The following is a 12356-nucleotide window of genomic DNA, read 5'->3' on the forward strand; positions in this document are numbered from 1 at the left end:
TTGCCACATCTTTACACCGGTCCCTGTGGTGGCTTCTCTCCACCGCAGGCTTTGGCCAGGCTTTGAGCAACGCTCAAGTCCTGTGGTAGAACAGAATGGACAGCATACCTGCCTGTAAAGCTCTGTTTTGTGAAAATTCTGTTTACACACACACACATACACACACATATATGTATACTTGTGTGTGTACTGGTTGACATGTAAAATATGTTTCTTTCTCAGGTTACACTCAAAGAAGTTTGAAAACTACTGCTCTGGGAGTCACCTTATTATTTCAAGGGCTCCCAATCAAGGCAACTTAAATATTTGCCTCTTTTCTCAACCATACCTGTGGGGATTTGCCAAAGCTCGTCGCCTTCTAATTAACACGATTTTCCACACCCAGGTCCCCACTCCCTACCATGCCCAGATAGCTGCTGGAATAATAGTTCACCCAGACCGGAGCCCTACCACCTTCCATCCGATCTCCTCCGCACAACCAAGTTACCGTATTAGACGGGATACTTCTTTCTCTGGCCTCTCGTGCATATTATAGTTTCACTCAACTGTCATTAATAAGAAGCCGGGACACCAGAGCCCTTAACACACAGTCAGCCTTGATTCTGGTGAAAATGGCAGCTGACCACAAGCAGTCCCACAGAAAGGGGAAGGGAGAAGGGGGGAGGGGAGAGGATAAGCATGTCCCTGAGTACTTTCTCCCCCCCCCCACCCCAGTTGGCTGGATTCTGATATTGCTTTTTTCCAATAGGAAAAAGGCAGGGAGGCTGAATGACCTAGAGGAGGTCTGGAGTCACCCTTCTGCCCCCCTGGGCTCTGCCTTGGCGAAGGCAAAACTTCCCTCCCCACTGAGAAAAACAATAGTTGGGGGGAGGGGTTAGTTCCTTGTCCATGCACTCTTCCTTTCTCCCAGGACGTATTTTGGGACATTTGAGACACTTTTGCAAAGACAGCGAAGTACAGGGGGGGAGGGAAGGCGGGCCGAGGCAAGGGTTAATGCTCCAGAGAGAGAGGGCGCAGCCCAGGGCCCTCTTTGAAGTGCGCTCAACAATGCACGTGGATTTTCCAGACATTATGCAGCTTCCACATCAAATAAGACTTTGAAGACAGTTATTTTTGAAGTTGGGGTGTTCCACACCCACATATTTATAGAACATTCCGGGTCCATTGTTGAGCTGAATTCTTCTGCTGTGCCTCCTGAAAGTTCCAGTTTGACTCCCGGAAACCTGCGCCAGGATTCGGTTCCCCTTAAACCCGTTTCCTCGCTAAGAACTTGCTTCTGAGAGAAAGGGAAAGTCTCTTCTCTTCAGACAGTGTGCCTGTTACTTAGGGTGTGTGTAGAAAAGGTGAAATTTTCATAAAATTTGTTCTTTAAAGGCTCTTTTAAACATAAATAGTCCTTCGTCTCATGAGCGAAATGGTCAAGCTTACATATCTCTACGGATATTCAACACAAAACGTTTAGGGTATTGAGCTATCTTTTTGCAAAATATAAAGATAGAAAGAAGTCATTTCAGAAAATACAATTAAATGGAATCCCACCAGGCATTAAAATAATCTATTTTACTCTCACACCTGTTCAAGAGAAGGAAGGATATCTTCATTTAATAAATATTAAAACTAAGAGTCCTATAGATTCAATCCTTTTGGAGACCATAAAACAAGCCATTGTTATCTTTTGAAATAAAATTTGAATTCGTGATTTATTATCCAGCTTGCAGTTTGCTTTCCAGTTTTTTCAGAAATTGTTAAGAGCATGATATGATGGAGAGAATCCAAGCTTGCAATTAGCAAAATAAGGACTTGAATCTTCAGGCTTATTATATGTCAAATACTTTCAAGAAACAGAGAGGCAATGACATACTGAAGCCTCATGTCACCATCACCCAACTTTAACAATTATTACTTTATGGCCAATCGTTTTTCATCTGTACCCCCCACCAAACCCCTCACCCCTGCCCCAGAGATACAATATTTTTTAATGTCTCACTCTTCTCGTCAATAAAATGAAGAATATGATATCTCTTTCATGAGATCTTACACAGATGAAATGCCAGCGTAAAACACACTATTCCTGGTCCACAGTGTACTTAATACATGGATGTGTTTCTCTCTTTCCCTAATTGAATGAACAATATCTATTCACACGAGTCAACACTGTTAGGATGCACTTATCTTTTCAAAGGACTTTCCATTAATCATGTCTAGATATTTCCTTTATTTTTCCACAAATCCATTCTGTCTTAATTTGAAATTAATGTATCCCTATAACTGAAGTAGGCAAAAGAGCACTTGACATGAAAATAACCCATCGATCCATCTCTCTTCCTTTCTACCACTGTTTCGTATAACCTGATTTAAATGTCCGCTTTCTTGGAAAATCAATACACTTTGACACAAACATCGAAAGCTTGGGGGGAATTGAATTAGGCAGAAAAAGTCAAGCTTTATCTTTGCTTCCCCAGGTAATTCAAGATTTCCAAATCTTATCGTCTGCACCAAGGGAAATCTAGACAGAGTTAAGGCACTATTCTAAATTGTTTCTTTGTGTTTCTATCATCTCTTCTAATTTCTGCCAACATCCTTAATGCTAGAAGAACTTTTATTGAGGTTCTTTAATGAAAAGTTATTTAAAACTCAGCTCTCAAAGAAAGGACTGGTTTACCCAGGTGCCAGAGTAGGGTAAGCAAAAAATATACAGTCCAAAGGCATAACTGAAGACAAATCTTATTTCTATAATATATTTGCCTGGACCAAAAGTGTTATGGAGGTACCTGGTTTTGAAAAGCAGCCGTCTTAAAAACTGATTTTGGTAGGAGTCTAATTAAATATGCTTGAATTAAACTTATAAAAGCCAAGATTATAGCTTGCTAACTCCCTAACCGCAATCATAAATACGCATTTGTCATTGATTATGCACTTTTGGTATCCCATGAGCTCCTTAACATAATGCCAAATGCCATTTTAAAATACTGGAATTTAAAAGCTAGAAAATACAATAAGTCAGCATTTTCACATGACAGAGATTCATGAGAGAGAGGGCTTCATTCAGACATCCTGAAGTAATTCTCCCATTTTTTTCTTTTTTTTAGCATATCCGAAACTGTTGTTACAATATAGGCTATTTATGGCTTTCCCAATTTAAAAGGACCATGGAGATCTTAAAAAAGAGCTTTCAAGCACATCTCAAAGATCCTTTAACAGGCTCGAGGGGAAAAGGTCCATGAGAAAAGCTGAAGAATCTTTTTACGTAACCTAGAAAACCTAAGGACCTTTAAGTACACAGCTAGTTACATAAGGACTGGTAACTGCAACATACCTTTACTGGAGGCATGCGAGTATGTTGTGATATACCGAGGACAGTGTTCTGGGAAAATCCTGTTTTAAAAAAATAGACGAAATTCCTAAGTCTGAAGTATGAGGGTTTTTTGAAGGAGTGGATAAGTAAACACACAGCATCTCAAAAAAGTTAATTTTTCAAAATAATCCTTTAGTTAGATAAAGAAGTAATAACTTCCCACAAATGTCACATCAAAACACACAACTAGTGACAAATTAGTTGCCCATTGCTCTCTCTGTCCACCCCTCACCCCTGCCCCAGCCCCACCTTCGACGTGCGGAGATATCATTTGGGGGGGGACTGGTTGGGCCCAGACCCATTTCTCCCCGACCAAGGGGGCCGACGAGGAGACCGCTCCCCTCGGGAGTCTCACTGCCCTCACCCCCCGCCCCCGCGTGGCCCTGGGGCTTCACCCAGAAAAGCAATTCCAGAGAAAGGCCACTTGCCCTCCTTTAGGTTCTCAGCTGGGTCTCTAACAAAAGACAGATGAACAGGAGAAAAGCATGCGAGTGTATTTAATGCTGGTTTTTCGTAACACGGGAGCCGTCTCAAGGACGTGAGGACCCAAAGAAATAATTAAAGCCCAGCGTTTTTATACTAGTTTTGGTGAAGGTTGGGAAGCCAGGAAAACGTAATGTACAAAAGGGGAGGCGGGGCCTGCTGGGGAAGCAGCCTGGCCGGGTCATTCAGGTCCCCTGGGTGTCCCTTCGTGTTCGGAGATAAAGCTCCAGGTCACTGGGGGCCTGTGACCTGCTCCAGGGGAAGGCCAGGAAGCCTTTCCTGCACCTGCTGCACCTCGATTCCTCCTGTTCAAATATTCAGTGTGCCACGGGGCCACATTTTGGGGTAGCGTGTCCTGAACCCCGTCCCCATGAAGTGTGGGAGGTGTATACATGAGACAGAAGAGGGAGGAGCCCGGGTGCAGAGCGGCCCTTTGAGGTCCCGCAAACCACAGCTGCTGTGCCGCTGCGTCCCTCCCGTCCTCCTGGGGGACGCAAAGTGATGCTCCCCAGCTCTCCGGGCAGGAGGCCACCGCACTCAGCCGCCTGGGGCCTGCCAGATGGGCCTGATTGCACAGCCCATTAGATTATCCATCCAAGGATAACTGGTACTTTCGTCTACCTTAATTACATAAAAATCAGAACCATGAAAATGGATTTTAGTTTAACCCCACTGGGCTTAGTAAGGGAAGGGGCACTCTAAAGAAAGCTTACCTCACAAAAACAGGGATGCTTTTATTTTAAGAGTGTGGAATGGGGATTCGTTCGGATTTGGGGCAGCCTCATATATGTCAAAATTGAAATGTTTCTCACGTGTTTAAAGCATGTGATATTTTCTAGTCCAGATAGGTCAGTTGAGTGTTTTCACTCCCCATTCATTATTTCAAACATGTGAGGTGTGTGGTCTCAGGTTTCACTATTTCATAACGTGGTTTGGTGTCTTAACTCAAAGAATAGCTGAGCGCGAAGTCCAGATTTTCATTATCAAACAAAATACCTACTTAGATTTTCAGCTAGTTTGGGTCGTGATCATTCAAACATTGTCCTGTTTTCTTACTTTTCTATTCTAAAGGAGATGATCTCAGTGCCATTACCTGCAGGGGAATGGGCTTGGGGGATCGAGCTTGAGGAAGAAGGGACACTTCTGGGTTGTTTGAAATTTCAACAAGTGACTTTAGAACTATTAAATCAAGAAAGACGTACTTTGATCAAAGCAACAACAGGCTAGATATTAGAAAAATCCTCACATTACAAAACATCTAAAATTCCTGGATATAATTTAATATTTTAATGAATGGTTGAATTGGTAAGAAATTTTAACAGGAGACCAGATAGACAAGGAAGCCCCGAATCTGTCCTGTGCTCAAAGCATCTGCTGACTCTCCCAGTGACCTGGCCTTTCCAGTGGCAACCCCAGAGAGGAGGTGGTTCACAAAGATGACTGATCTGGGCAGTGTCAGCAGGATTTACCTTAGGACTTTGTCTTCACAAGCCAGCACTCACGTAATTCTGGGACCAATTTTTACAGACTAAATTAAAAAAGAGAGCGAGAGAGGGATGATCATGTAGTTTCAAGTGGTCCTGGTAGTCAGTGGCCCCAGGCGCCTATACAAATTGAAGGCAAATTCTCTCTGGAAGAATGTCCCTGGATACTGGAATCAAATATATATACACTTATGATTTTAAAGAATCCAAAATCATACAAGGACATAAATTATCATCAGCAAGGCAACTGAAATAGTAAATAGTGAAATGGGACCAATGAAGATTTGAGAGAGGGGAATTATCAGTATTAGAATATAAAATAAGATGTTTACTATGTCTATACACAAAGGAAAATGTAAAATGGAACATGATGCAGCATGAATGAGCCTGAATATTTGGGGGGTCGGGGAATAGAACTAATTAGAACTAGAAACTTGTTAAGAGCAATTTAGACACATATATAGGAAAAGATGTTGAACTGAAAGAAATCACCTAGGACGCAGCACAGAGATAGAAATGGAAAAATTATTAACACACATGAAAATTAAAGTGTCAAAATTGAACAAATATCTATTTGGAGTTCCTCCAGGAGATAACAGTAAAGAGAGACAAACTGAGAAATATCCACTGAGAATTTTCCAGAAATAATAAAAGGCATGTATTCTCAGAATTTGGGAACCCAAAAAAATCTCAAAAAGAGTACGTGAGAAGTAATTCCTATCTAAACACATGGTAGTGAAATGGCAGAAAGAAAAAAAAAATCTTAAAAACAGGCAGAGGGGTACAAAGAACAACAGTTCAGGAAAAATGAGCAGTAAGCTGACAACTGGCTGCTGAGGAGCAGGCAGTGAAGCCGGAGAGACACCGGCTCCGAGTGTCGTGGAAAATACCCGCCAGCCTGGAGTCACAAAGAGGAGCCACAGCCCACGCCTGAGGCCAGAGCCAAGGCCCGCAGGCCAACAGGAGCGGAATGAGCGCATCCCCACGGGCCCCTCACTCAACCAGGTGCTAAAGCAGGCAATTACCCCAAAAGAGGGCCGGGGTGCAGGAAGGAACGTGGAAGGCGAGGTAAACGGGGCCGAATCTGCACGACGCCGACCGTGCAGCAGTTAATCCCCACGGCCCCTCCTGAAGGGACGCCTCAGCCTCGCGGTCGCGCAGGAGCAGTGTGCGTTCCGTAGGGGTTTTCATTTTTTTATTTATTGATTGGGGGGGGGGCTCGACTTGCTGCTCCCCTTAGTCATGCATTCCTTGGTTGCTTCTTGTATGTGCCCTGGCTGGGAATCAGTAAAAGATCAAAGGAAAGGAAAAGGGGAGGAGGGAGAGGAGAGGAGGGAAAACAAAGGACTGGAAAAGGGGAGGGGAGGGGAGGGGAGGGGAGGGGAGGGGAGGGGAGGGGAGGGGAGGGGAGGGGAGGGGAGGGGAGGGGAGGGGAGGGGAGGGGAGGGGAGGGGAGGGGAGGGGAGGGGAGGGGAGGGGAGGGGAGGGGAGGGGAGGGGAGGGAAGGGAAGGGAAGGGAAGGGAAGGGAAGGGAAGGGAAGGGAAGGGAAGGGAAGGGAAGGGAAGGGAAGGGAAGGGAAGGGAAGGGAAGGGAAGGGAAGGGAAGGGAAGGGAAGGGAAGGGAAAGAGAAGAGGCTACTCTGCTGCTTTTAATAAAATGGAAGCAATAGCCTGGCCGGCGTGGCTCAGCGGTTGAGGGTTGACCTCAGATCCAGGCAATCAGGGTTCAATTCCCGGTCAGGGTACATGCCCGCGCTGCAGGCTCGATCCCCAGCGGGGGGCGTGCAGGAGGCGGCCGATCAATGACTCTCATCACTGATGTTTCTCTCTCTCTCCCTCTCCTTCTCTCTGAAATCAATAAAAATATATTTATATATTTTTTAATTGAAGCAATAGAAAAACAGACTTCCTCTTTGAAAAACCATGGGAAACCTCATCCCTTGAGCTGCCTCTCATCAGGCCTTACCTCCATTTACTACCTTTGCTAAAGACAGCTGAGAAGACAGGGGCGCTGGGAGAGTCCGTGGCAATCTAATGTGTTTCACAGTCACCTGCTGCGTAACAACGTTTCTGTCAACCACAGGCCACATGGACCACGGTGGTCCCACAGATGACAAGGAAGCTGAAGAATTCCTGTCACTTAGTGTCATCACGGCCACCTAATGTCGCACAGCACATTCCTCACCGTGCTTGTGGTGACGCTGGCTGTAAACAAACCTACTGCGCGGCCAGCCGTCTGAAAGCGTAACACGTGCAATTATGCACAGGGCCTAATGCTTGAGAATGATAATAAATGACTGTGCTACCTGCTTATGTATTTACTACACTGCACTTTAGTTGCTACCTTAGAGTGTAGTCTTTCCACTTATTAAAAACAAACGAGTTGCTGTAAAACAGTAAGCCTTGCTACACCAGGACCAAGTTCATACATCTCGTGTTTACTGAGTGCATCGTTTTCTTTTGGACTTGATTGAATCTCATGGTTTTTTGTAAGTAATATGCTGTACAGGTTTCCAGCCCAGGAGCAACAAGCTGTACCCATAGCCCAGGGGTGTAGCAGGATATACCACCTATTTTTGTGTAAATGCACTGTGATGTTCGCGTGACGATAGAATCACGGAAGCACTCATTTCTCAAACATATTCCTGTATTAAGTGGTATATGATTGTATTTTTAAATATTCCATATGTATTTTATCGAATGTTGCACTGTACCAAAAAAGTTGAAAAATGAAAAACTTTATGCACAAAACCTAAAAAGGAGAAGAGAGAGATTGAACATATCAATAAAATAAACCCACCAAAAGCCCAAATGGTGGTTCCACTGTTAAATTCTATATTTGGTCTTAATGGGAAAGCTTGTGTTTGGCTTGTGGGACAGCTGCTGATGGGACAGGTCACGCTACATCAATAAAACACAACATCTCTCCTGGGGAGACCACACACTGGGGTGTAAGAGAGGGGTGAGTCTTTGAGGCAAAGTGATGTTTCACTGAGGGGAGAGCTTGGTCACCAGAGTCCTGGCCAGAGCTTCTTACAGGCCTTTGCGTGTGATGATACTATTGCAAGTGTTTTAAAGGCTTTGTTCAAAGATAAGCTCTCACGTTTTACAACAGACAAACCAAGATTCTGTGTGCTCAAACACAACAAAGACACACACACAAAAAGTACTTTTCTATAAGCACGTAGTTTTTATTTTATTAGGAAATTTGGACAACATTATGTGATAACTAAGAACACACATACACACAAAAAGGGGGAAAAACTACGCATGTGGACAGGGCAAAGTAGAAGAAAAACAGAGCTGAAAGGCAATGAACATATCCATCAAACCAAACATTAGGAATCATGATTTCATTCGGCTGAGTGGAGCAATTTGCACAATAACCCAGGCGCTGGGACACACTCATATCTTTTCCATGAGATGGTGCTTATTAGTTTGGAAGCTTTTCAGATGGAAAATTTTCAAAGAAAGCCAGGAAGAGGGTCCAGGAGCATAGGGTGAGGGAAGACCAAGAGGATGGAAAGGAAGGCAGTCTTACCAACAGACTGGGTCCCACCAGCACCTGCAGACCAGCCCCCTAGCAGCAGCATTGCCTCTGGCAGCAGCACTTCTGCTGACAACAGCCCTTCCCACAGCCACAGCCACACGAGCCACAGCCACACGAGCCACAGCCACACGAGCCACAGCCACAGGAGCGGCGGCAGCAGCAGACCACGGGGACACTGCAGCAGCCCCCACAGCAGCCACGGCAGCCGGGGCAGCAGCCAGAGCAGCAGCCCACCCGGTAGCACCTGCAGGTGGTGCAGCTGCCACAGCCACCACCGCAGCCACCACCACAGCCGCCACCGCAGCCACCACCACAGCCACCACAGCCGCCACCGCAGCCACCACCACAGCCGCCACAGCCACCACCACAGCCACCACAGCGACCACCACAGCCACAGCACCCCATGGTGTCAGTAGAGAGGACTCAGGAGAGGTGAGGAGAGAGAGTCAGGAGGTGAGGGAGGTCTGAGGCCCCTTCTGCGGGGGGAGCCCTTATATACCCACTCAGGGGATGGGAGGGGAAGTGACCAGGACACATGACCAGTGGTCACTTCCTCATTGGTGTCACTGCAGTTTCCAAATAGGGTTATCTAGGTTATTCCTGTTTCCATTCTCCTGAACTGTATTTGACATTTGCTAATTTTGGCTTTTCTTCCTAAGGTCACGTTGGAAGCGAGCCAGGAGATGCTAACATGTTGGAGGGATCTTCATTCTCACGGAAACACAGCTGAATCTCTGAGATTTGGTTGCTGCAGGCCCCTCTCCACAGCTCCTGGGCTTTCTCTCCACACATCCCGCCGAAAGCACCCTCGTCAGCAGAAACTTCCAAGGCGTGGGAGAGTCAACATGACTATCCAAGGTCAACAACCCTTTTTCTTTCAACATTTTTTACGTCTACTACTTTTGTGGGCCTTAGACCTCAGTAAATTGGTCATTTTAGTCCTTGTGAAGTTGTTATATGTGTACAGTTCTATTTCCAAAGGGATTTGGACCGTTTTTAAACTAAATGACCCTCTTTCTTTTATCTCAAACCCCAGCATGGTATATTAAAAGTCTCGATCCAATGTCCCCCCTCACTCTGCGCTCTCTCCCCCAGCGCCCCCTCCACGCGCACGTTCCGTGTCCACTGTGCACCCCGGGTATGTGCCCGGAACGTGCACCTCCACTTGGAGCTCCTCCAGGCTCACACCCTAAGACAGTGATCTCATGATCCCACCCCCCCCGGTGGGGGACTCAGAGGCACCTCCGATGTCACAGGTCCCAGACCCAAGCCATCCCCATCCCTGCCAAGCACCAGACACCGGAAAAGAGTGAAATTCCCATCCCCCACACTCCTTCCCCACCAGGCTGGAGAGGTTCTCCTAGTCCTTCAGCCCTGTGCCTACTCTTTCACCAAATTCTGCTGATCCTGCCTCCTTCAAACTCTCAAACCTCTTCATGTATCTCCAGCTGCACGGCACCCCCACCCCAGGTCAAGGACCCCTGAGCAGAGGAAGCACTCTTTGTGGTCCACACGCCACTAAAGAGGTTTGAGATCATCACTAACAACTCCAGGCAGCTTAGGGATGTCACGTCATTTCCTCTCACATGTCTAAAGAACAATCCTCCCAGATCGGGGAAAATACGCCAAAGCGTGGGGGACCTGACAGCCACCAGGTCCCCAGCCAGGTGCTCTGCGCCCTCAGTGATGGCCCGAGATGCTCCTACATTGGCCTGCGGGATGAAGAGCCCACACTCACTCTTTTTTCTTGCCTTAGGTTTTATCAGCCTTAGTACCAGTCCCCATCCCTCAAACCCCACCTGGATCCACAGTGACACACTGCTCCTCGTAGGAGCAGACGCTGCTCCTTCAACCCAGCCAGGCCTCTCCTGTGTCTCTGGTCTCCACACCCCCCTCCCCAAGGGGCCCACCCTGCTCCATGGTCACTGGGCGCAGGCTACTGAGCACGGGGCTGCTGCTCTCAGACACCCATTGACATCATATAATCAAGGACAAGTCGTTCCCTGGCCAAAGCAAGACACACCAACAATTACATCGTGAAAATGCAGACGCGTGAGAGGATTTGCTTGTTTTTAAAATAATCATCCCAGCCCAGAGGTGAGAAGACCAACCGCAGAGGGATGCCCCAAGGAAGAGGTAAAAAGCAAACATTCCCCTCGCCTGCAGATCCAGCGAGGGCATCTGGCCTTGGCAGTGGCCTGTGAATCTAGTGCCATTTTCACAGCCCCGGCTCCCAATGCTACTCTCTTTCTATTGCAAGCTCTCTGAGGTCTGGGACTGTGCCTTAGCCTTCCCCGTGCCACCCCGCAGAGCCCACAGATCGCCCGGCCCAGTGGCTGCCTGAAGATGTGCGGCCTGTAAGCCCTGCCCACAGTTCACACACGCAGCGCGTGCCCCCTGGGCATCGTGGCGCACAGAGAAGCCTGCCCATTCCTGCTGACAGCCTGGTTCCCAGAACACTCCCCTAGGACTGTTGGGATTTTTTTCTTACTTATAGTTTTTTAAAAAAAGAAATGAACAAAACTGGAAATGTGTGAAGACATCTAAAAGGGAAGTAAAGAAGGGATGATGGGTTCTTCCATGCAAATGGAGCGAAATAGCAACAAGGAAGCGGTCATGTGTCTTCCCCCTCCCCTCCCGAGTGGGTATATAAGGGCTCCCCCAGCAGAAGGGGCATCAGACCTCCCTCACCTCCTGACTCTCTCTCCTCACCTCTCCTGAGTCCTCTCTACTGACACCATGGGGTGCTGTGGCTGTGGTGGCTGCGGTGGTGGCTGCGGTGGTGGCTGCGGTGGCTGCGGTGGCGGCTGTGGTGGCTGTGGTGGTGGCTGTGGTGGTGGCTGTGGCGGCTGCACCACCTGCAGGTGCTACCGGGTGGGCTGCTGCTCTGGCTGCTGCCCCGGCTGCCGTGGCTGCTGTGGGGGCTGCTGCAGTGTCCCCGTGGTCTGCTGCTGCCGCCGCTCCTGTGGCTGTGGCTCCTGTGGCTGTGGCTCGTGTGGCTGTGGCTCGTGTGGCTGTGGCTGTGGCTGTGGGAAGGGCTGTTGCCAGCAGAAGTGTTGCTGCCAGAAGTGCTGCTGCCAGAGGCAATGCTGCTGCTAGGCGGCCGGGCGTCTGGGCTGTGCTGCAGGTAACTGCGCTGCAGGTAAGACCACCCCCTCCCTTCCTTCCTGCTCCTCTCCGACTTGCAAGTCACAAGCACGACCTGAGCCTCATCACCAGCGCGCAGGAATCTCATGTGTTGTAGTTTCTGTGATCATGTCTGCATTTAATAAACACCAACAGAAGTAATAAATACACAGTCTTCTCTGTCAGTTACCACTACAATCATGGCCTCTCCCAGAGTCCAGATAATTAATGTTCTACCTTCTTGTAATGCTCCTTTATTTGTGTCCTGTTCCTTCCACGGCATTGTCATCTCTCTATGTGCAAAACAACTGTTATCTTAATAAATTCTATTAAATCAGCCTCAAAGAACCATTTCTTC

General features: G+C 47.5%; 1 protein-coding gene across 1 annotated transcript in view; it reads left to right on the top strand.

The window, feature by feature from the left end:
- SLC19A3 (solute carrier family 19 member 3) overlaps positions 1 to 12116 on the top strand; it is a 31179-nt gene extending 19063 nt beyond the window's left edge. The window contains 2 exon segments of the mRNA XM_087819968.1: positions 8961 to 9304; positions 11595 to 12116. Coding sequence (XP_087676094.1) covers positions 8961 to 9304; positions 11595 to 12116 — 866 coding nt within the window.
- Positions 12117 to 12356: the final 240 nt, after the last annotated feature.

This window comes from Miniopterus natalensis, chromosome 8 (genome assembly GCF_054644295.1).
Source record: "Miniopterus natalensis isolate mMinNat1 chromosome 8, mMinNat1.hap1, whole genome shotgun sequence".
Classification (NCBI taxonomy): Eukaryota; Metazoa; Chordata; class Mammalia; order Chiroptera; family Miniopteridae; genus Miniopterus; species Miniopterus natalensis.